Here is a 25,997-nt window from a genome sequence, read left to right as displayed (position 1 = left end):
ACACATGCCTTTCTTTCCTCAGCAACTATAAACATGGTAAGTTGTGTCAGATTTGGTAATCTTTGTTCTGTTTCCTGCTCTATGGCCGTCATTTTGTAGGGCAAAAAGCAATCTCCAATCTGCACTTATCCATAGCAACTGAATCAGACATCTACCTGACATGTAACCTGTCTAGGCAGAGTTAATGAGGCCTTATAAAACTATAATTTTTAGACTAACTTGTGCATCAAGATGATATGATATGTGCATAATGATTCAGACGTAAACCATTTAAAGGTTTAATATAAACCAATAAAAGGTTAGAATGCTCACTATGTTCTACAGAAAGAGGCAGGAACAACCTTACTGTGTGATACTGAAACTATTGCCAAAAGTTTTTAGCAGATTCAAAAATATGCTAATGAGAGAAGAGGATACATTTATAATTTTAACACAGAATTTATATAGTGCCTTCAGTTTTGCGCAGCTCATTACAACATGAATACATTTAAAAGTATGCAGCAGCATCCTGCCTTCCACAGCAACAAGTACTTGCCTAGCTTTGTTTTATTATGGGTAGCAACCCATCATCAGCTCAGCATTTCAAAGGATCAGGAACACAGTGATTGTCTGAAGGTGGCAGAGCTGAATTTGAATTCCTAATATCATAACTTTTGTTATTTAACGTGTTTAAAGTAAATGTAGGGTGGTATATCTGCAGTGTGTAAAAAAACGTATGGTGATAAATTTAAGTAGTGTGAACAAAGCCCATTTTAACTGCTGTCAGCTGGTTACTAATTGTTGTTTCCAATTTACCACAGAAAGCCCATTGGCGTTTGGATAACATGGTTAAAAAAGACCCAATGTTATTTATTTTTTAAGAAATAGGATTTCAAAAACCAAAATCTATTGCTAAACTTTTAGTACTATCTACTGCTGAACTGCATCGGTCTCAGATCAATGATGCCTACTTACTAAACTTCAGGATCTTCACTCAAAAAATTGTGGAAATATTCACTTTATTTACTCAATCACAATCAATTCCTGTTTATTTTGAATACCCAATCATGTGCAGATGCTTCTCACATGATTGGAAAATTGAACTTAATATATGCATAGTTCTTGAATAATGATTCTCAAATTGCTATTCAAAGTATGGAACTTACCGTAAAAAAATCAATTTCTCTGATGTTCACAGCTCCTGAGTACAACAATTGGGTTCTACTGCCCCCTACAGGAGTAGGACACTGAACAGAAAAAAGTCTGGCTATGCCCATGGGCAGTCATAGGGGATATACTCCATCTTTCTACTATAGGCACTCAGTTTAGTTACAAGCAGTATCAGGAGAATTACAGCTCCACAGAGGGGGTGGGTGCTGTGTCCGTCAATGAACATCAGAGAAATGGATTTTACAGTAAGTCACAAATCCCATTTTCTCTTATTCATTCACTGACGGACACAGCTCCTGATATTCTCAACCATTGGGACGTCCCAAAGCAGTGTAAAACATGAGGGGTGGGAACAGCGAAAAATAAATTCCCAAGGCTAAACTATTGCCAACCAGGTAAACAGGAGCTCAACCAAACCAACTGGGGCCCAACTGAAAAAAAAACAACACACCATCGAAAGAGGATCAGGTCCTTTTAAGCAGCCTGCAAAACCTTGCGGCCAAAAGAAGCATCCACAGATGCCAACACATCCACTTTTTAGAACTTTGTGAAAAAGTGTGCACCGACGACCGTGAGCACAAGAGTCTGACAAAAAGTCTTTCAGGAAGAGTCTGACTTCCTGAAAGACTCTGTAGCTGCCAGGTACACCTGAATCGCACGGACCACACCCAAGGTATGCAAGGCAATTTCCTTCAGATGTTTAGGCCTGGGACACAAGGAAGGCAGCACAATGTCTTTATTCAAATGAAAAACCAGAGACAACCTTTGTAAGGAGCGACAGACCCGGGCGAAGAACCACCTTATTTCTGTGAATCACCAGGTAAGGTGAACACTAGAATAGCGCCGCCAGTTCCGACACCCTGCACGCAGAGATAATGGCCACCAAAATATCCACCTTCTGGGACTGGGTAAGCAGGGGAATCTCCCGAAGATTCTCAAAAGGAGGCTTCTGGAGAATAGAAAGCACCAAATTGAGATCCCAAGCCGCCAACGGAGCCCGCACTGGAGGAACCAATATCGGACACCCTGAAGAAAGCTATACACCAGGGAGTGTGTGGCCAAAGGTCGTTGGAAGAAGACCACCAATGCCAACACCTGGCCCTTAATGGTACTCAAGTCCAATTTCTGTTTAACCCCCCCCCCCCATTGAAGGAAGGCCAAGATCCGAGCCACCGAGAAGGAGCGAGAATGAATTCCAAGAGACTCATACCACACAATGTACATCTTCCACGTACAATAGTAGATCGTCCTAGAAGTAGATTTCCTAACTTTCAACAGGGTAGGAATCACTGACTCAGATAAACCCCTATCCTTCAGCACCTGGCTTTCAACAGCCAAGACGGCAAAGCCAGCGACTGTAAAGCAGGATGGAAGATCGGTCCTTGGGACAGCAGATCCTTCCTCAGAGGTAGTCTCCAAGGGGCGTCGGTGGCCAGCCGCACCAGATCGGCGTACCAAGCCCAGCGAGGCCAGTCCGGAGCCACTAAGATGACCGGAAAATCCCTTCTGCCTCGATCCTGCAGAGAAGTCTTGGCAGAAGCTTGAGAGGAGGGAAGGCATAAAATCAGACTATACTGACCCCACGGGACCACCAGCGCGTCTGTGGCGTCTGCCAGAGGATCCCTTGACCGAGCCACAAACCTCTGCACCTTTCTGTTGAGCCGAGACGCTAACAGATCCACCTTAGGGGTGCCCCACTGGAGACGCAACTGATGAAACACCTCTGGATGAAGGGGCCACTCCCCTTTGTCCAACACCTGCTGACTGAGGTAATCCGCCTGCCAATTTTCCACACCAGGAAATTGTACGGCGGAGAGGACTGGAAAAAACGGTTCTGCCCTCCATAGAATGCCGGCTACCTCCAGAGCTGCCAGGACACTTCTTGCTCTCCCTTGGTGATTGCAATAAGCCATGGCATTGTCCGAATGAATGGGCATCCTGAAGAAGATCCGTCCAATGGTCCAGACACAGTCTGGAGTCAGATCGCTCGGAGTTCCAAGATATTGATCGGTAGACTGCACTCTTCCAGCGTCCAGATCCCCTGAGCAGAATGCTGGCCGAGGAGGCCTCCTCAGCCGGACGGGCTGGCATCTGTGGTGACCACTGTCCAATACAAGGGGAAGGAGGATTTACGCAGCCGAAGCGCCGGAGAAGGAAGCCACCATATCAGGGAGGCCTTCGTTCCCCGACCCAGCCGGATCGGATTGTCCAGAGACTGTGGAGTATTTTCCCATTTGGTCAGAATCTCCCTTTGCAGAGACCTCACATGGAACTGTGCAAACGGAACTGCCTCGAAGGTAGACGCCATTAGGCCCAGCACCCACATGCAAGTCCGGAGGGATGACCATCTGATGGACAGCAGGAGACAAATTGCAGCCTGCAATTTCTGAAGTTTGTCCAGAGGAAGGAGCACTCTGGCTAAAGCGGAGTCCAGAGTCAGGCCCAGATAGTCCAGCTTCGTTGACGGAACCAGAGCAGACTTCTGAAATTCAGAATCCAGCCGAACTCCAGCAGAGTTTGCATTGTGATCTCTAGGTTTTCCACCAGAGCAGAAGGAGACTCCGCTCGCAGAAGGAGATCGTTCAAGTAGCCCAGTACGCAATCCCTCCGTCGGCGTAACAAGGCTAGCACCCGGGGTAACACTTTTGTGAAGACCTGAGGAACAGAGGCGAGACCAAAGGGTAACGCCACAAACTGATAATGCTCCTCTCCCACAGCAAAGCGGAGAAAATGCTGATAACTGGCACATATTGGAATGTGAAGGTGCATCCTTGATGTCGATAGAGGCGAGGAAATCTCCTGATGCAGGGGTGCCACCACCATTCGAATGGACTCCATTCTTGATTTCTGCACCCACGCAAAGCAGTTTAGCACCTTGAGGTCAAGGATTGGACGCACTTTGCTTTCATTCCAGGTTTGAGTAAAACCCCTGAAAACATTCCGGAGCACTTGTCTTGCACCAGGGCTCTCGGCTTGCTAGACCAGGTTAGTTTGGATCCTCCAGAGGAGTCCCTAAACGGCTTAGAGCCCTTGTCAGTCGACCCTGAGGGACCAAAAAACTTCTTACGAGCCGAAAAGAAGGCCCACATCTATGATGAGGTTCCTTGCCCTTAGTAGCCTGTAGGAGAAAAGTACTCCCCCCCCCCCCCCCCCCGTAAGACCGTTAATGATGTCATCCAAGGTAGCTCCAAATAGGCAATCTCCTTGAAAAGGAAGGTCAGTCAAGGCCTTTTGTGAAATCTGGCCCGCAGACTAGCACTTGAGCCAAAAGACACACCGAAGTACCACGGCCAAAACAGAGAGCCCAGCCACTAGGGGAGCTGCATCCAAAGAGGCATCACAGATAAACTGCAACCCCTGAACCAGCTGGTCCGCAGCTCGGCAAAGGCAGGGGGGAGCTGTTCTCCCTCCAGGTCATGGCATAAGAGCTTAGCCCACTCGGTCAGAGTTTGCGACACCAGGGCATTGGTGAATACCCGCCTCATTGCCGAGCTGGCCAGAAAGTACATACTGTGGGCCACAGACTCCGCCTTCCTGTCAGCCGAATCCTTAAAGGCCGGGGACTCTTCAACCGGAATCAAGGTTGCCTTGTTTATTCTGGAAACCGGAGGGTCCACCTCCAGTGGAACAGTCCACTTCTTAAGAAGGGAGCCCTCATAAGGATAATGTCTAGTAAAGCGCTTAGGGACCCCATCGGGACGCTTTGGTCGTCCCCACTATTTAGCGACAATATTGTCAAAATAGGCAGGGAAAGAAAACACCTTTGCCACTCTGGATGGCTTGTGAGTGCTAAAGGGAACCTGAGCCTCAGTCACAGCTGCGTCCTCCATCTTCAAGGTTCAGTGCATCCACCAGCGCCTTTTCGTGTGTGGTTGCAGATGTGGAGGAATCATCCTCACTAATAGAGGACTCTAGGCACAAGGGTGCCTACCCAGCAGAATGACCCATGTCCGCGGCGGCCGAATCAGATTCGCAACCTGATGAGTCCGATGAGGCAGGGGACGGCGGGGTGCACTTTTTGCCAGCCCGTCGCACAAAAGCCACCTCCCCTCGGGACACAAAGAATTCCAGGACCGCCGTCAGTGCATTGATAGATGGTTGGGACCCCTGCAGCCTCAGAGAGGGGACCAGATGGGGAGATGTGCTGCAAAGACTCCATGAGTCACCAGGGGGACTCCACAAAAAAAGTGCAAAAACACTGCAAAGGGACAATCCCCACTGCGCTGGCAGCACCACCTGGTCCCCAGGCAGAAGCACCAAGCGATCCTCAGCGGAGAGAGAGAGGACCCCACCAGACTCACCACCCAGCAGGAACAGGCCCCTTCAGCCACCAGCATAATCTGCACTACACTTGCAGCGATCAGGAAATGAAAGGATCCAGGAGTCCGCACCAGGGGATGAGGGGGGGCTCTCACCGCCGAAATCGCCGCCCACGGGGCTCCACTGTCATGGCCACAGCTATTTTCAATGGCAAACCACAACTAAATGGCCATCAAACTAAACAAACATGGCCGCCGTGTATAGAAACACATAGGCTACTAGAAAATGGCCACCCTGCGCTGCACCACAAGGCTTACAGGGACCCAGGAGGGAACCCAGGCCTCAAGGACAGATCCAGGCAGGAGCCCCCTCCCCTCGCCAGTTAGCGCCCTACCCCCACCCCAGGAGGTGGACCAGACCACCCAAACAGCCCCAGCATATGTTGGGGGGGGGGGGGGTTGGGGAACACTGGAAGGGGGGTGCCTGACGGGAACCTGGGGGTCCGACTGTCCCAAGGAGGGGCCCACGTCCACCCCAAAACCCTCCAGGGGGAGAGGGGGGACAGCTAATCACCATACCAGGAACCAGACGGGCACCGCTCCAGACAGAACCCCTCCCCATCAAAATGGGGGGGGCTGTCAGCCAGGAGGAATGCTGCGACTCGGGCCGAGATTTGGTCGTATGCGACCTCGCGAGGTGTTTAACTCACAGGCCAGCCCCTGTCCAGTGGGGCTATGTCGTGCCCGACCTAGCGCAGGGCTGAGGTCTGCTCGTGCTCATGGCCAAACTGGGGTGACCACTGGATCTAGATTATCCAACCCATTGCCCAGTCCATCAGTTGAATGTAGATCTAACAGGAAAAATCAAAGAGAATAATTTTCTATCTAAAAATAAAAAAAATTGCTAGGACCAAAGATCGCAGCAGGGAACTAGGTCCTTACTCCTTTCTAGGCAGAAAAAAAACTAAGTGCCTATAGCAGAGAGAGGGAGTATACCCCCTGGGACTGCCCGTGGGCATAGCCAGACTTTGTCTTCCCAGTGTCCTACTCCTGTGGGGGGGCAGTATAACCCAACGGTTAAGAATACCAGGAGCTGTGTCCACCAATGAACAAAAGAGAATCATACTTACCTAGGTGGATCAATCCAATGCTGCATCTGTTCCCTGCTGGTTCCAAGACTGAGAACCGAGCGATCAAACACTGCTGATCCTTCGGTTCTCAGTGCTCGCTGAACAGAGAGCTGCTGACTGTCAGTACTTGCTGTCTGCTCTGCCCCATCCAGTACCTGCGTTCATTGGAGCGGTGGGTGGTGGAGGGGGGGTGGGATCAGCTGGCTCAGGCTCTCAGCGGGTTGCTGAGAGGCTAAGCCGCGTGCTGTTCCAGGGACGTGGGTGGATCCCGACCATTTGGTCGAGATATTTCCCCAACCTGGACCAGCTGTGTAATGTCAGCTAACAGTATGCTTCAGCCCGCTGTCAGCTGAAAACGGTCTGAAGCATACTGTTAGCTGACATTAGCAGTATTATGAACTGCACTCCTGTTATCCACAGGAGAAGTACAGCTGTACTTCTCCTATTAGCCCAAGTATGTCATCTATCTTAACATTCTGCTATATATTCTATTCCACACTGTGTGCCAAACATTTACGAATAGACATCGCTAACCTAGCACTTTTTTTCCATTGCTGTCCTGTTTCAACAAATGACACAATAAGTAGAAAATGTTATAGTTATCAAACCTTCTAATAGGAGAGGTGAAGTGTGTGTAGATCGGAGAGGCTAAACCATAGTGGTGGAAATCACTATCCATTCCAGAGCAGAAGTAGACTGCCTGCATCATGCAGCGGGTAGCCAGGATCCTCAGCAGAGTGTTCAAATAGGGAAACTCAGCTGATTCTGCATTATCCAGGGAGTCAGCCAGAGCCTTTGCGGAATCTGTTTTTATCTCCAAATTCTGAAAAGAGAATATGGATTATGTAATGCAAAGAACAAGAAATGACATCTATTACAACTTAGAGAGACACTGTCACATTCGTCAGGCAGAGCAAAATTACATCATCTCAGCAAAAGGAATTCAATGACCTTTATACTCATCTGCACTTGCAGCTACTTCTGAGCCTACACAGCCTACACTAACATCTGAAGTGTTGTAACCCAGAGGTGCAGTGACAGACTTCAATAGGTTTACTGGTAAGATATTAGAAATGAGCTGGAAGGGAGCACTGGTGAGGTGAGTATAAGGCTTCATGTACACCTGCCTACAGTTACTGTGGCCGCAGGAAAAACACAGCGAGATTTTGCCGCCGCCCCCGGGCGGTCAAGACGTTCCTATTCTAAACGCAATATTTCCGTGTTCAGGAGAGGGAGGTTGAAGCTCACCTAACCGCAGCAGCTCCTACACTCTGCTAAAAATCTGGCAAAATCTCCTTATCTCAAGTTTAGGAGCTGTTACTGCTGGTGTACATGAAGCCAAAGGGGGTCAGGGGATGTTCTTTGCAGAGACACGGTCACTTTGTCCCGCAGCTTACATTTTGAATTACCTTTACTTTGTACTTTCTTCTTTGTGCCTGCACATGCTCTTTAGGCCTCATGCACATGGGCATATGAATTTATTCTGCAATTTTTCAGCCAGGTTTTGGCAGAAAAATGCCTGTAACGTCACCTCTTTAACAGTATTTATGTGCATATTTGGAAGCATTTCTAGGCGTATGAGCGTTAAGTAATTCTATTGGCTAGAATATTAATTTATTCTAGCCAATAGAAAAAATTCACGTATGTAGGTGCATAAATTATGCTCATAAACTCCTCTCCAAAAGCAGCTTTAAAATGCCCCTGAAACTTTGCACACAAATATAGGCATAAATGTCTGTATGTGCATGGTCTCAATAAATCAATCTAAATAAAAGTCTAAATAAAATGCAGCTGCATTCATGGGCACAAAAAAAACACCTCATGCCCCAACAGCCGCAGTCTTTAAAGTGGTACTAGAAGCAGTTCAAAAATAACATATGATGGGGTTTGTCATGCTAGTACAACACTCCTCTCCCCCCACCCCCAGATTAAAAATACTGTTGTCTGGTGTGCACCTGTGCTACTTCGTTCAGAATGGGGGCACTCTAATACAGAGGTGTGTTACTGAGCAGATCAGTAGGTGATAACAGAGGGAAAAAAGCCTAAAAAAGAAAACAAATTAAGCCACCACATTGATGGATTGGTAAGCTGCAAATATATTACATTTTTGGCTTTGGGTTTAAAACCACTTTAAGAAACTTATGAAAGCTAGAAAATATGGTGCCATCATAGAAAGATGACAATCAGATTTCATTTTAAAAGGAATCAAAATGTCTGCTGAGGGACACATCTCCATATTTGATGAATCATCTGACTAAATTAACATCTATTTAAATTATAACTTCACCTTGGAACTTGCAGCCTTCACCAGAATGTCATAATTTCCCGGGGGTGGAGCTGGATGTTTACGCAGTAATGCATACTCTGAAAATTCTTCATAGATTTTCTGTGCCACTGAAATGTTGGCGAGCAACATGAACTCTTCCACCATGGAATTAGTTTCCCTTAAACAAGTAAAAATGCATGCATTAATAAAAAGAAAAAAAGAAAATATTGCTGTGAGCAGGACATGTTTGGGGCACAAGAACAGATACCATTTAAAAAAAAAAAAAACGTGGTAAAATACAATTCTATAACAAAATAGCAATATACTGTAGATCTCATTTTTCAACACGTATCTCACCGTACATGTTACAATCTGACTTGTACCATCAACCATGTAATACAAGGACCTACCTAATCTATTGCAAATCAGACGGGTCCTTGCACTACATTCTTTGTAGGTCTAAAGGAGATTTTACAGTCAGATTGTAGTGTATGTGTTGAGCTTTAGAGACAAACTTTGCAGCATGTCTAAATATCCTAGACACTTGTCATTCTTTTCTAAGCAGCACAAATCATAGCAAAAATGTGAGTGATGTGAGTGATGAATAGCTGTGGTAGTCAAAGTTTACACCTAATGTAGGTTTAAGCCCCTAAAAAAAAGGGAATTTGACTTACCTGTAAATTCCATACCTTGGATTAGACTACAGAACAAAGTCTTGACTTTCAGACAATGGCAAAGCTTTGAGGGGCATGCCCCTATGGCGTCCTGCATAACCCCAATGTGCGAGTACTCCGTTTTCTAGAAAGCATTGCAGAGTAACAGCAACAGAGAGGGGGCCTGTGTTCTGATACTGTACTACAAGATATGCAAGTTACAGGCAAGTCAACATTCCTATTATAATCCAACAGTACAGGACACAGGCTTGATATTCATAGACCCTAGGACATCACCAGGCAGTGAAGGAGAAGGGTGGGCAACACGGAGGCAAACAGAACTGTGCCAACTGGCCTAACAATAACAAGGGTCAAAAGACCCCTCTCAGAGTGCTGTTGCAAGAACCTTGTGGCCAAAAACTGTATCCGCAAAGGTTTGGACATCCACCTGGTAGGACTTGGAAAATATGTTAACAGAACACCAGGGATAGCGTTCTAAACCTGGTCAACTGAAGCTTGATGTCAGCATTCTCCGGAAACTCCTACTGACCTGGTGGGAGTGAGCATGTATAAGTGCAGGAGGCGCTTTATGGTAAAAGATCCTGAGAGTATTTGTCTTATCCACCTAGCAGTGGTGGATCTTCAAAGCAGGATGTCCCCTGAGAGGTTCCAAGAGTAGGGCAAATAGGGAGTCTGTCTTCCTGACAGAAGCTGTACACTCTGATGGTTCTGACCAGGTCAAGACAGTGAAGAGAAATATCTCCTTAAGGGGCCTAGGACCAGGGCATAAAGAAGGAAGGACTAGATCTTGAATGAGGTGGAAGGCTGACACCACCTTAGAAAGAAAGGAGGGTGCAAGGCTACTTTATCCTTATAAAGCATAGGAAATAGCTCCTCACAAGAGAGAGCTGCTAACTCACAGACATAGCTTACTAAACTGACAGCCACCAAGAACAGACAAGGCAGAAAACCTGTCCCTTAAAGTGGAAGTAAATCCTTTTTATCAACATTAACTATTTTGAATCCTTATGCTACTGGCCTTAGTAAATAGATAGGAAGAACTACTATTTTAAAGGATTTCCAGGTAGGATTGTAAATATTTCTGGAAGTGATTTTCCTTGCTTTTAGCAATGTGGGAATGAAAGATTCAGAGACAACCCTTGCTCACTCAAGAGCTGTGCTTCAACAGCCATGCTGTTAAAGCCAGTGATTGGGAAGCAGGATACAACAGGGGGCCTTGAGACAGCAAGTCTGGCCTGTATGAAAGAGGCCAGGGGGGTTGTCTCCTAGAAGTCTGAATATGTTGGTGTACGAGGTTCTTCTGGGCCAGTTTGGTGCATTAAGAATCACTGATTTCTTCTCTTGCTCTACTTTTTTTTGAGCAGTCCAGAAAGAATTTGCACTGGATTAAATGCATAAATTAGCCTGAATGGAGTCTAAGAGCTACCCAAAGCTAGAAGGTTCTGGTGTCCACGATATCCAACGTCCAAAACCCCCATCTCTGACATAAAGGTTGAAGATGTCAGATTAAGGGGCCCATTTCCCTTGGCCCAGGCAGGAACGATTGAAGTAACCTTCCTTCCAGCTGTCCACTCCTGGGATCTGAACAGTAGAAAAATGCTGAACTGTGTTTCTCCACCTGTGCGATGATCAGGCTTGCTTCCTTCAAGGCTGCATGACTCCTGGTACCCTCCCAGTAATTGACGTAGGCATTGTCTGACTGCACTCTGATTGGGTGACCCTGAAGAAGGAAGGGTCCCAGTGGTGCAGAGCTATTTTTATCACTCTAAGATGCTGATGGGGAGGCTTGGCTTCCTTGATTGACCATGTTCCCTGTACTGTGAGAGTGGAACACTCCTCCCCCTGAGAGGATGGCATTTGTTGTCATCCTTCATTGGTATAGTAAACATTTTTTACCCATTGTCAAACTTGGGTTGCAAATCCATAAAGCTACAGAATTCAAATGTACTCCAAAAGGCTCTGGTCCCAGCTGAAGCCTGATAAGGAGAAACGCGTCGGGGGGAGTAGCCACGCCGTCACGCCACACCACGTGTTCCGCACATTTGGAACCATTGTTTATGCCCAGTTCCTTCCATTTGCCATGTAAGTGTGTTTCTTTTTTAATAACGTTTTTTAAAAGGATAATGCACTATTGGCACTTTATATCTTTTGTTAAGGGGGGAGCTACATTAGAGTACAGTATCGCCAGCCACATCAGTGAGTTGGATATGGTGGAGTGGAGAAACATTCAGCACATGCATTGAAGCCGCCATTGAATACCTTCTATCTGGTGCATTCGTATAAACAACAGTGGTTTATGCCTACCCTCTACATACTTCTGGTAAGAAGTTTGCAGTACCACCGAGGTGTCACCTCACTTGATTTCATTTGTTCACATGTGGAAAGTGCCTATTCACCAATAAGGCTCACTGTTTAGTGTTATCTGGCAAGAGGCTATTTCTTCTATTTCACCCTCACATATCGGTCTAAGATTAGCAAGATTGAAGATCCACTATTGATGGAAGCTTGATCTTTGGCTATTTGAGATTATCTGGATCAATTGGAGGACTTATATATACATATATTTTCACGATTGTTATAAATTACCGTATATGTTTTTGCATAAAGAACTTTCACACTGTATGAAGATCACCATAATATTTGGGTCATCCTAGATGTCATATGTTTAATATTTATGATTGTGTTGAGCGCACTATACCTTTTTTCAAAGTTGCATACATTATTTGACCCAGTGATAAAACAAACTTGTTTTAGTTTTGGATAGAGTAGAGAAAGATTAGATCATCTGTCAAGTTTTTATTACACTCTCTGCCCCCCATTTGGGAAATTCACCCTCTCTATTTGTCCTGTTTACCATTATTAACGAGTGAAAATGAAAGAAAATGACCAGAACAGGAATATAGGGGAAATCTTCCTATGGAGTCACAAATTCTGGTGACTTTGGTGAGAACTAGGGTTTCCCTTAATTTGTAGGGATTTCCACATGCTTCTTGCTTTAGCAATGGGACAGGAAGAGAAGTTAAATCTCCTCAATGGGACACAGATGGCAAAAAAGGTAACAGGGATTATAACCCTCTTACGCTATCTAAAATGAAGAAAAAAAAAAAAACAATTTTGCTATTAGTTCTACCTTAAGAGTAGAGTTAGGCAGTTTTGTTGTACTATTCTTTTGATGCCAAGAGCTTAAACTTGAGTTTAAGTTAAAGAGCTTTATTTAAAAGCCTGGAATTTAAAGCATTATGAATCTCAAAAACAAGATATATAGTGCAGCTTACTAATTCCTAGATGTTATGGCTGCATTAGTTTCTTCATTAAACATTTTTCCTTTATTTTCACCTGGTGATTCAACCAGTAAACACATTCCTGTCCACTCTCAAGTACTGCCAATCTGGGGAGAGGGTAGTGGTATATACACTAGTAGATATCGATGGACTTGACTAACAGATTAAAGCTGAAATCCAGCAATCAACCACTTCTTAAACAGATACAGCAACAGTTTTTTTCCCTTTTGGGATATAAAACTTATATAAATGAATAAAACCTGATCATTGCGAGCATCCCTGACAGTGTTAAATGGTTGGTCTCAATCCTCTAGTTCTTTTGCTGGACAGTTTTGTCTATTACAGGCAGTTGAAAAATATCAGATGTCCCCATTTTTCAAGTTAAAATATGCTTGTTTTTAGTTTTAATATTGCAGTTTACAATCCATTACAATTCTAATTATACATCTAGGTAAGCTAGCCAACAAGCCACAATTTATCTAGGAACATACTTGAGTTCCTTGGTCTGAAGATCTATGGGGTCATGAGTTTCACTGTCCATGTGAAATCGAACTTCAGGGGAAGAAAGTGTTAAAGCACTGCAAGACAAACAACAAAAAAACGTAAAAGAAAAACAACAGGTCAATCTGCATTCAGTTCTTTTTCATATCAAGTATAAAAAGTTTGAAAGGATATGGAGAAAATGGAAAGATGCATCACGTTAGAATTTCAATTTAAATCCATAAGAAAGATTTCGAATATTTTTAATATGCGGGGGGATAATGTATCATATGTACGGATATTGATACTGCTTGGAACAGCGATTTGTTTTAATGCTTGTTCGCTTTCTTATTGGTTGCTTTTGTTGTCATTTGTTATAACATTTCTAAATATTTCTAAAATAAAATCTGAATTAAAATATATAAATAAATAAGGAATATTTATTGTCATTTAAGGTCAATGTTTTCCAGATCTGGCTGCCTGAGATATAGGTTAGTGATCTAGCAATGTATGCTTTCAGGAGGCCATAGTCTGAGCAAAGATAAATCTGTCACCACAGGCAGTTTCTTCAGCTTATGTTACTAAACAGGTAAATACTTGTGCCTTTTGTCCCAGGTGCCTCTAATAATGTAAGGGTGTGTAGGGTCGTGGAAAAAACAGGACTGGCAATGGTTGGGCTGACTGCAAGCATTATAGCTTGCTAAACCTTACTGTGTTCTGCACAATAAACTGCACTATAACAAATACAATCTAGAAAAAAAAAAAAAAAAAAACTCAGATATCAGAGCACAACACAAATGCATTGCAAATCAGACAAGTTTACTTTTAAAAGTAAGCTATTTTAGGCTTTTAGCATACAAACCATTACTTTGTCAATGACAGATAGCCAAACTCTGTAGTAAAAGGTCAAGAAAATAAAAACAGAAGAATATTCAATAATTTACCCATTATCTATTCTCCGCTTCTTCAAAATCTTGGCCAATTTATTCAGCAGACGGAGACTTTTAGTAATCTCATCATTCATGTCCGGAGAATCAATTCTCATCTGTGCTTCTGCATAGGTAAGGGAAGCCTGCAGAAAAGAATATGGGGCATTTAACAACTTATTACTCCATATTCAGAGTACTTTGAGCTTGGTTTAATAACTGACAAATGCAATTCTGTTAAAACCTCAGACCATTTAAAGTGCTAAAATGTCCCTCCTCCTAAAGCCACATATTCCACTTTGCTAAAACACAATATTAGCTGCTTTGCTGTGACGGCAGTTCTCTACCAATCATACATCAGTTAGATGAGCCTCTCTCTCTCTCAATCATCTGATATGTATGTGCAAACACTTGTAGGATGGCTTAAGAGTTGCTAATAAATAATGATAAAAGACTAAGTTGCAGCTTACCACTGCATAAAATAGAGGCAATCGACAAAACATTCTGTATTCTCAAACCGTCAGAGGAATATTAGGCAATTTCAAAGCTCTGGATGTTTTCTGGGGGTCAGCAGCAAAATGAAGAGAGAGTTTCTGTCTCCAAATGCATGCACCATTAATTTACAGTTAGGAACAATAAATAAAAAGATTATATTTTACGTTAAAAGGTCTAGGAGAAACTCTACTGTTTCGGTTGAGGATATTATTTTTAACTGATTCATGACAAACGTCCCCATATATGTGTAATACTTTCTGTCACCCTCCCACAGGTGGTTTAGTGAGCTTTGACGTCGTGTATTCAAGAATGGCTGCCACAAATCCAATTGACCATGTGGTTGTGTGGGGGGTTAGTGCAACCATGTGTTGCTAACCTCACTCACGAAATTACCTATGAGGGGTCAAGAGGAAGGATTACATACTGTGGGTGGTCTCTGGTATACAGGTCTATAAAAAAGAGTCCACAGCATGAGGAATAATGGGATTTTTTACTTACTGTAAAATCCATTTCTCTGAGTCCACCGACGGACGTAGCTGCTGCTTTAAATCATAGACGGATGGGTAATAAGCCCCTCCCACTAGGAGTGACCAGGTAGAGCCAAAGGCTTTGACATGCCCAGGGGGGCGGGGTCTCTGGGTTATTACCCCTGGCCTCACCGTTGCATCTTCAGTTTAGTTGCAAGCAGTAAATAACCAAAACTGAACTCTACAGAGAAAAGAGGGGTGGGAGCTACATCCGTCGATGGATTTTACGGTAAGTAAAAAATCCCATTTTCTCTTTCGTCTGCCAATGGACGTAGCTGCTGCTTTAAATCATAGACGGATGGGACGTCCAAAAGCAGTAACCACTGAGGGGCGGGGAAAGGACAAACTTAAAAGAATGAAATTCCCACGGCTAACATAGCCAACTTTATAACATTGAGCCCAACAAGCAACAACTGGGGCTCAATTGTAGCAAAACCATAAAAGGAGAAGGAAAAGAAGACTGCTCCTTAAATGGCGGCCTGCAAAACTTTGCGGCCAAAGGACGCATCTGAGGATGCCAACACATCCACTCTGTAAAACTTGGTGAACGTATGTACAGACGACTAAGCGGCTGCCTTGCAAACCTGCATCACTGACGCCTGATGGCGGAAAGCCCAAGAGGCACTCAACGCCCGCGTAGAGTGAGCCGTGACAGGAAACGGAGGAACCTTGCCCTTAAAAGAATATGCCTTCATCGCTGTCTGTCTGAACCGTCGAGAGATGGTCGCCGCAGACGCAGCCTGACCCTTCGGGGACCATCTGTATTCACAAACAGAGTCAGACTTATGAAAGGACTCAGTAGTCTCCAGATACACCCGTATCGCCAGAACCACATCCAAGCAATGCAAGGCAATTTCTTTATGATGTGAAGGTTTCGGACAGAGTGACAGAAGCACTATGTCTTCGTTCAGATGGAAGTCTGAAACCACCTTAGGAAGAAACGACGGATTAGCCCGTAACACTACCTTATCCCGGTGTATTACCAGATAAGGAAAGTGGCAAGATAGCGCCGCTAGTTCAGAAACCCTGCGTGCAGAGCAAGGAAATGTGTCTTATGTTCTCGAAAGGAGATTTCTGAAGAACCGATATAACCAAATTGAAAAGAAATGGTGCTGGCTACGGCAAAATGGCTGCCGCACGCGGCTCCATGAGGCTGCCAGGGACCCAGGAGGGATCTCTGACATCATCCAGCATGGAGAGGGGGGACCAGGTACAGGAACACCAGTAGCAGCCAGTCCCCCCCCCCCCCCCAGCCGTGAAGCCCAGCCAGGAACATGCCCTCCCCCCACCAGTACAGTGCAGACCTTCAACCGGGGGGGGGGGGGGGGGGGTCAGAGGGTAACCCGCAGGTCTGACCATCCCATATTCCTTATTTTTTATCAAACTGTTATGGGTAAAATTCTGCTTTAAGCTAAGAGTGATTTCTCCACAAGAAAGAAGGGGGTCCATTGCCTTAAGACACTAGCAAAAGACTGAGAACTCAGAGAGGGATAGGGTTATAGAGGAGGCTTCCAAGGGGTGTGCCCTCAAAAGCTTTGCTAGTGTTCAATCATCTGAAAGTACGAGCCTATAGCTCAGGGTCAATGAATACGCTTCCTGTGTCCTACACTGTACGATTAAGATAAGAGGATTTATTATTCTAGACAAGCAAAGATCGATGGAAGAAGACCGCCAAAGCCGACGCCTGGCCCTTGATGGAACTCAAGGCCAACCTCTGTTTAACCCCCCCCTGTTAAAGGAAGGTTAAGATCCGGGCCACCGAGAAGGAGCAAGGATGAACCCCAAGCGACTCAAACCACACAATGTAGATCTTCCTAGAAGTAGATTTCCTAGCTTTCAACTGTGTAGGAGAGATTCAGATAAACCCCTATCTTTTAGCACCTGGTGTTCAACAGCTAAGCCGTCAAAGCCAGCGACTGTAAAGCAGGATTGAAGATTGAAGATCGGTCCTTGGGACAACAGATCCTCACTAAGAGGAAGCTGCCAAGGAATATCGGGCACACCAGATCAGCGTACTAAGCCCGACGAGGCAAGTCCAGGGCCACTAAGATGACTGGAATCCCTTCTGCCTCGATCCTGTGTAGAAGTCTGGGCAGAAGCTTGAGAGGAGGGAAGGTGTAAATCAGTAAAAACTGACCCCCACGGGGCCACCAGCGCATCTGCGGCGACCACCAGAGGATCCCTTGATGGAGCCACAAACCTCTGCACCTTTCTGATGAGCTGAGATAGAAACAGATCCACCTCGGGGGTGCCACACCGGAGACACAGCTGATGAAACACCTCCGGATGAAGGGACCACTCCTCTTGGTCCAACGCCTGCCAACTGAGGTAATCCGCCCACCTTAGAATGCCCGCTACCTCCAGAGCTGCCAGGACACTTCTTGTGCCCCTTGGAGATTAACATAAGCCATCGCCGTGGCATTGTCCGATTGAATGCGCACTGGACAACCCTGAAGACGATCCGTCCAATGATCCAGTCTGATCGCTCAGAGTTCCAAGACATTGATCGGTAGTCTGGACTCTTTCAGCATCCAGATCCTCTGAGCAGAATGCCTGCTGAGGATGCCTCCCCAGCCAGTCAGACTGGCATCCATGGTGACCACTGTCCAATAAAAAGTGGAGGAAGGATTTTCCCAGCCAAAACGCCAGAGAACAAACCTACCATATCAGGGACTCCCTCGTTCCCCCGATCTGATTGTCCAGAGACTGCAAAGTCTTGTCCCATTTGGTCAGAATCTCCCTCTGCTGTGACCTCATATGGAACTGTGCAATTGGAACTGCCTCAAAAGGTAGACACCATCAGGGCCAGCACCCGCATGCAAGTCCAGGGGGACGACCATCTGTTGGACAGCAGGAGGCAAATTGCAGCCTACAAATTCTGGAGTTTGTCTAGAGGAAGGAGCACTGTGGCTAAGGCTGAGTCAGACCCAGATAGTCAAGCTTCCTGGATGGAGCCAGAACAGACTTCTGAAAATTCAGAATCCAGCCGAACTCCTGCAGAGTTTGTATTGTGATCTCCAGGTTTTCCACCAGAGCAGAGGGAGACTCTGCTCACAGAAGGAGATCGTCCACGTAACCCAGTACCACGATCCCCCATTGGCGTAGCAAAGCTAGCACTGGGGCTAACACTTTTGTGAAGACCCGAGGAGCAGAGGCAAGACCAAAGGGTAACGTCACAAACTGATAATGCTCCTCTCCCACAGCAAAGCGGAGAAAACGCTGGTGACTGGCACATATTGGAATGTGAAGGTAATCAACCTTGATATCGATAGAGGCGAGGAAATCTTCCGACGCAGAGATGCCACCACTGTTCAAATGGATTCCATTCTGAACTTCAGTACCCGCACAAAGCAGCTGAGCGCCTTAAGGTCCAGGATTGGATGGACTTTGCCTTCCTTCCTGGGGACAGTGAACAGGTTTGAGTAAAAACCCTGAAAATGTTCCGAAGTCGGAACCGGGTCACCCCTTGAAGGAACAGGTCTTGTACCGCCCCAACAGGCCCTGTAAGCGGTCTTGGGATAGGTGCAAGTTGGAAGAAAAAAACCTTGCCGGGGGACAAGAGCGAAACTCGATTTTGTAGCCGGACCGAATGACTTGGTCGCCCCACTTTCACCGGGGAAGTCAACGGAACCGGAAACCAATGGAGACGTCCACCCCACCCCCGATACGGCTGATGGCACCCCTTAATGCTGAAGGAGCCTTAGCCACAGGTCTGGAGACGCTCAATCTTGGCTTGCCAGACCAGGTTTAAGGATCCCCCTTAAGAGGCCCTGAAAAGCTTGGAGCCTTTGACAGTCGAATATGAGGGACGAAACAACTTCTTATGCCTTGAGAAGGAAAGCCCAAGTCTACAACGAGGTTCCTTACCCTTAGTAGCCTGCGCAAGATGTACTCTTCCCCCCTGTTAGACGTTTAATGATTTCATCCAGGGTAGCTTTTAAATAGACGATCTCCTTGGAAAGGAAAATCAGTCAATGCCTTTTTTGAAGTCTGATCCGCAGACCAGCACTTAAGCCAAAAGATACGCCAAAGGACCACTGCCAAAATAGAGAGCCGAGCCGCATCCAAAGAGGCATCACAGATAAACTGCTGGTCCACCAGCTCAGCAAAGGCAGAGGGGGGAGCTGTTCCCTCTCCAGGTCATGGTGTAAGAGCTTAGTCCACTCGGTCAGAGTTTGCGACACTAGGGCAATGGTGAATACCGGCCTCATTGCAGAATCAGCCAGAGTGAACATATTGCGGGCCAAAGCCTCCGCCTTCCCGTAAGCCTGATCCTAAAAGACCGGGTACTCTGCAACTGGAATCATGGTTGCCTTGTTTAATCTGGAATCCGGAGGGTCCACCACTGGTGGCACAGTCCACTTCTTAAGAAGGGACTCGTCAAAGGGGTAAAGCGCTTAGGAACCCCATGGGGATGCTTTGGTCGTCCTCACTCTTTAGCGACAATACTGTCGAAATAGGCAGGGAAAGGAGACACCTTTGCCGCTCTGGATGGCTTGTGAGGGCCAAAGGGTACCTGCGCCTCCGTCGCAGCTTCAGCTGCATCCTCGATCTTTAAAGTCTCACGCACAGACACAATCAGTGCGTCCATCAACGCCTTTTCGTGCACAGCTACTGCTGTAGAGAACTCATCCTCACTATCTGAGAATTCAGGGTGCGTGGTCGCAGATCCAGCAGGGTGAGCCACGTTTGCGGAGGACAGATGAGGCAGGGGAAAGAGAGGGGCGCTTTTTGCTAGCCCACTGCTCAAAAAAACACCTCCACCCGGGACACAAAGGACTCCAGGAGCGCCGTCAGTGCATCAATAGATGGTTGAGACCCACAGGGCCGCGCAGCCTCTGAGGTGGTCAGGTGGGGAAACGTACTAAAAAGACTCCATGAGTCAATAGGGGGACCCCCACAAAAAAAAGTGCAAACACTGCTAAGGGACACCCCATCGTTCTGGCAGCACCACCCGGTCGCCAATAACAGAGCACCAATCGATCCTGCAGCAGAAAGAGAGAGGCCCCAGACACCACCCCACAGAACAAGCACCGGCAGCAGCAGAAAAATCTGCACTCCACATGCGGTGTCCAGGGAATAAAAAGACCCAGGAGTCAGCACCAAGGGATAAGGAGGGGCTCCCACAGCAGAAATCGCCACCCAGAAAGTCTCCACTGTCATGGCCACTGCTATTTCCAAAGCCGGATTACTGTAAAATGGCCGCCGGAAAGCACAATCATGGCCCCTGTGCATTACAGAACACTGGCTACAAGAAAATGGCAGCACCATGAAGCTCCCAAGGACCCAGGAGGGATCCTTAGGCCTCAGAAACAAGCACAGTCAAGAAGGGGGACCCTGGCAGGAGCCCTAACCAGGTACAAACCCCCCCCACAGCCGATCGCTGGCGGAGCACCCCTCCGCATTGCCTGTAGAGTACCCTGCCCCAGCCCCGGGAGATAGGCCAGACCACCCCACAGCCTCAGCACAGGTTTAGGGGGGAGGGGAGTATTGATGGATGGGGGGCTATATGACCCACAGGGAAAAATCAGACACCGATTAGGGGTTTGCCTAAAGGAAAGGAGAGGAATCCGGGGGTCCGACCATCCCATGGAGGGGCCCACGTCCACCCCAAGACCCTCCAGGGGGAGAAGGGGGAACAACTACTTACCATACCAGGAACCACGTAGGCACCGCTCCAGACAGAACCTCCATTGCATCGCAACCTCGCGAGGTGTTTTACTCGCAGGCCAGCCCCCGTCCGGTGGGGCTATGTCACAGCTGACCTAACGCCGAGCCAGACTGGGATGACCACTGGATCTAGATTATCCAGCCTGTCGCCCAGTCCAGCAGTTAATTGTAGATCTTGCAAGGAAAAATTTTTAAAAAAATCTATCTAACAGGGAAAAAATTGCCAGGACCAGAGATCCCAGCAAGGAACTAGGTCCTTACTCCTGACTAGGCAGAAAAAAAACGAGTACCTATAGCAGAGAGGGGGGGAGTATACCCCCTAGGACTGCCCAAAGGTGTAGTCAGTCTTTTTTTTCTGCCTATTGTCTTACTCCTGTAGGGGACAGCATAACCCAACGGTTAAGATGATCAGGAGCTGTGTCCATCAATGAACGAAAAAGAAATGGGATTTTTGAGTTTTACGGACACACCGCTCCATAAATCATAACTACTGGGTTATATTGCCTCCCCCCAGGAGTAGGACTAGGCAGAACAAAAAACACTTGGCTAAGCCCATGGGCTGTCCTCAGCTGGCAAATAACCCCCCCCTCTCTGCTCTAGGTATTTAGTTTAGTATCAAGCAGTATTAGAAGTATCAAAAACTCCTTAGAGGGGTGGGTGATGTGTCCGCCAAATAACTCCAGAGAAATGGATTTCAGGGTAAGCACAAAAAGCCCAATTTCTCTTTCGTTCATCGATGGACACAGCACTGCACAAATCATAACTACTGGGACGTCAAAAAGGAGTGCCAAAAAGAAAATGAGGGGTTGGAAAAATAGCCCAAGGCTAAACATAAGAGCCCTACCCAGTGTCACTGGAGGCCCACCTAAAAAATAAAAATGTAAAGAAAAACACCCCTCAAGGGGAAGCAGCCTGCAAAACTTTGCGGCCAATAGAAGCACCCGCAGATGCCAAAGTATCTACTTTGTAGAGTTTTGTGAAGGTATGCACTGATGACCAAGTGGCTGCCTTGCAAACTTGAGATATTGATGCTTGATGACGAAAGGCCCAAGAAGTACTCAGCGGCAGAGTAGAATGCGCCGTGACAGGGAAAGGAGGAACCTGACCTTTAATAGAATAGGCCTGAGTTACCGTCTGTCTGATCCATCTGGAGATGGTGGTTTGTCTGTAGCCACAAAAAGCGAGTCTGACCTCCGAAAGGACTACGTAGCTGCCAGACACACCCGAATAGCCTGAACCACATCCAAGGTATGCAAGGCAAATCCCTTTCGGATAAACTGGCTTGGGACACAAGTAAGGCAACACAATGTCCTCATTCAAATGGAAGTCAGAGACAACTTTGGGAAGAAATGACGGACAGGGACGAAGAACCACTAAATAGGGACAATAGAATAATGCCGCCAACTCCGAAACCCTGCAGGCCAAGGTAATAGCCACCAAGAATGCCACCTTCTGGGATAATGTAGGCAAGGGAATCTCCCGAATATTCTCGAATGGAGGTTTCCAGAGAACCGAAAGCACTAAATTTAAATCCCATGGCAGCAAAAGAGACTGTTCAAGTGGAACCACATGTCGGAACCTCCTGAATCAAGGTACGAACTAAAGAGTGCGTGGCTAGGGGTTGCTGAAAGAAGATTGCCAAGGCAGACACCTGGCCCTTGGTGGTACTCAAGGTCAACTTCTGCTCAACGCCCTGTTGAAGAAAGGCTAAGATCCGAGCCACAGTAAAGAATCGAGGATGAGCGCCAATCGACTCACACCAAGAAATATACGCTTTCCACGTATGATGATATATCTTGCTGGAAAACACCTTCCTCGCCTTTACCATAGTTGGGATCACTAATCAAGACAAACCTCTATCCCTCAGTACCAAGGGAAAATAGCCGCCATAACGTCATCAGACTTCCCAAACATGGCCGCTGGCTGCCAAAAGCATGCTGCCCAGGAACACTCTGTTCTTTCTAAACTGCTGCGCCCTCTGCAAGGGACCCCCCTACTAAAAAGGTATTGTACACCCCAGGCAGGGACAACATTTAGGGGAACTCTGCTGTGTGCTCTGCACTGGGGACCCTCAAATTGCACTATATCCACACACAGTAGGGCATGCAACTAGGGATCTCTGCTGCGCCCTCTGCACTTGAACCCCCCCCATACCATCAGGGCAGGACACACACCACCCCAAGACCTTACAGAAGGAGAACGGCGGGGGGAAGACTCCCTCTGCCTGCCTGCCCTGGGACCCCCCACAAGTCCGTGGGGGGGTACACTCAACCAACGGACTTAAGGATGGGAGGAGGGAACCCGCAGACAGGCACGACCATCCCAGGAGGGTACCCGCGTCCACCCCAAAACCACCCGAAGGGGAGGGGACTATACTTACCCTTCCATAGTGCGGATGACGCGCCATACAGAACTCTTCGCCACCGAAGTGGTGGAGCTGTCGGCCAAGGGAATCCTGCGACTCAGACCAGCGCCCTGTCGTATGCGACCCTGCGAGACGTTCAACTCGTGAGCCAGCCTTTGTCCATGAGGCTTTGCCGCGGCCGACCTAGCACGTAGCTGCGGTCTGCACGCGCTCGCTGGCTGGGCTGGGGAAACCAATGGATCTAGATTATCCAGCCCCTCCCCCAGCCTGGCAGTTGATTGCAGACCTCTCAATGGAAAAAAAAAAAACATGCAAGAAAGGAGAACAAATTACTAGGACCAATAGAATCTGGCAGGGAGCCTAGGTTCTTACTCCTGACTAGAAAGATTAAAACTGAACTAGAGCAGAGAGGAGGGTTATATACCAGCTGAGGACAGCCCATGGGCCTAGCCAAGTGTTTTTTTGTTCTGCCTATTCCTACTCCTGGAGGAGGCAATATACCCAAGTAGTTCTGATGTATGGAGTGCTGTGTCTGTCGAAGGAAAAAGCAAGTTCAATTTTTGTCTCATCTGACCAGAGCACCTTCTTCCACATGCTTGCTATGTCACCCACATGGCTTCTCGCAAACTGAACTTCCTATGGCTTTCTTCTTGCCACTCTTCCATATAGGCCAAATTTGTGGAGTAATACGACTAATAGTTTGTCTTGTGGACAGATTCTCCCACCTGAGTTGTGGATCTCTGCACCTCCTCCAGAGTTACCATGGGCATCTTGGATGCTTCTGTGATTAGTGCTCTCCTTGCCCAGACCTGTCAGTTTAGGTGGACGTTCATGTCTTGGTAGGTTTGCAGTTGTGCCACTCTCTTTCCATTTTTGGATGATGAATTTGAGATGTTCAAAGCTTGGGATATTTTTTGTAAACTAAACCTGCTTTAAACTTCTCCACAACCTTCTCCCCGAACCGTCTAGTGTGTTCTTTGGCCTTCATGATGCGGTTTGTTCAGTAAAGTTCTCTAACAAACCTATGAGGGCTTCACATAACATCTGTATTTATACTGAGATTAAATTACACACAGGTGGGCTCTATTTACAAATAGGTGACTTCTGAAGGCAATAAGTTCCACTAGATTTTAGTTAGGGGTATCAGAGTAAAGGTGGCTAAATACAAATGTATGCCACACTTTTCAGTTACTTGTAAAAAAACATTGAAAACTAGGGATGCACCGAAATTTCGGCCACCGAAATTATCGGCCGAAAATGAGCCTCTCTCATTTCGGCCGATAATGGGTTAACAGTGCCGAAAATAAAAATGGCCGCCGTGGGGAAGGAGGAGGGCGCAGCGCAGCGCAGGGCAGGTTTCAAAAGTCCCGCCTCTGGCCGGCCGTCCGCCTCTTAATAATGTCCCTACTACTCTGTGCATTATGAATGGACATACTAGGCGGGGGGCGGGGCGAGCGGCCGCTATAGAGAGAACTATTGTGATCCTTCACTGTCAGCTCCTCACGTCTATGTATGAATGAGAACTGAACTGAGCTGACACCGGGCGGGGGGGCGGGCGGAGCGGCCGCTATTAGCTGTGACTATGTGAGAGCTTCACTTCCCTGACAGGCACGTATCTCCGCTGACAAGGAAGAGAAGCTCTCACATAGTCACAGCTAATAGCGGCCGCTCCGCCCGCCCCCCCGCCCGGTGTCAGCTCAGTTCAGTTCTCATTCATACATAGACGTGAGGAGCTGACAGTGAAGGATCACAATAGTTCTCTCTATAGCGGCCGCTCGCCCCGCCCCCCGCCTAGTATGTCCATTCATAATGCACAGAGTAGTAGGGACATCATTGAGAGGCGGTGCCGCCGGCCAGAGGCGGGACTTTTGAATGCAGGAGAGGACACCCGAGGAGGAGGACGCTGAGGCAGTGGGGGAGGGGGGAGGGGAGCTGAGGCAGCTTACCAATGCTATTAGTATTATGAGGCATGAGGGGTTAATGTATTGTCACTGCTGGTCACTCATCTATTAGTGACTGACCAGTGGCAGTTAATTAACCCCTTTTGTGCTGCATTAGTGCAACCAGTGTCAGTGTTAATTAACACTGGTTGCACTAATGCAGCACAAAGGGGTTAATTACCTGCCACTGGTCAGTCACTAATAGATGAGTGACCAGCAGTGACAATACATTAACCCCTCATGCCTCATAATACAAATACCATTGGTAATTAAATTAACCTCTTGCCAACCCATCACAGTACATATACTGTGACAGGGTGGCAGCGACAGGTGTAGGTGTACGTCGCTGCTTGTTTTTGGTTTATGTCCCTGTTCTATCCATTTCAAATTTTTTTGGGGGAAAAAGTCATTTTCGGTTTCGGTTTCGGTTTTCGGCCAAGGGCATCCTGCATTTTCGGTTTCGGCCTAAAATTTTCATTTCGCTGCATCCCTATTGAAAACCATTTATCATTTTCCTTCCACTTCCCAATTATGTGCCACTTTGTGTTGGTCTATCACATAAAATCCCAATAAAATACATTTACGTTTTTGGTTATTAAAAAAGAATAGCGCGCAAATGCAAAAGAAATAACTACCAAATCTGAAGACAATCCATAAATAAAAATGGGGGTTTGGTCCCACCATATGGCCATATCGTGCTCAAGCCCACTACTGCGTCAAAGTACCCCATTATCAGTGGGTCCTACACTATCCATGAAAAAGAGATGAATCCAGCCTTTCTAACCCTTGGAGATAATACTCCTTGCTGGGAAGGATGTGCAAATGCACTACAGGG

The 25,997-nt window shown here is 46.8% G+C and overlaps 1 protein-coding gene across 1 annotated transcript in view; it reads right to left on the bottom strand.

The window, feature by feature from the left end:
* Positions 1-25,997, bottom strand: part of DIS3 (DIS3 homolog, exosome endoribonuclease and 3'-5' exoribonuclease) — a 138,329-nt gene that overhangs the window by 24,366 nt on the left and 87,966 nt on the right. Inside the window, exons 15-18 of the mRNA XM_082246330.1 lie at positions 14,184-14,311; positions 13,251-13,337; positions 8,826-8,982; positions 7,147-7,361 (exon numbers count right to left, since the gene is read on the bottom strand). Of these exons, the coding sequence (XP_082102456.1) occupies positions 7,147-7,361; positions 8,826-8,982; positions 13,251-13,337; positions 14,184-14,311 (587 nt within the window). The remainder of the gene's footprint in view (positions 1-7,146; positions 7,362-8,825; positions 8,983-13,250; positions 13,338-14,183; positions 14,312-25,997) is intronic.

This window comes from Pelophylax lessonae (genome assembly GCF_965119305.1).
Source record: "Pelophylax lessonae genome assembly, chromosome: 2".
Classification (NCBI taxonomy): domain Eukaryota; kingdom Metazoa; phylum Chordata; class Amphibia; order Anura; family Ranidae; genus Pelophylax; species Pelophylax lessonae.
The sequence above is the reverse complement of the archived record's forward strand: the minus strand, read 5'-3'. Positions and strand labels throughout refer to the sequence as shown.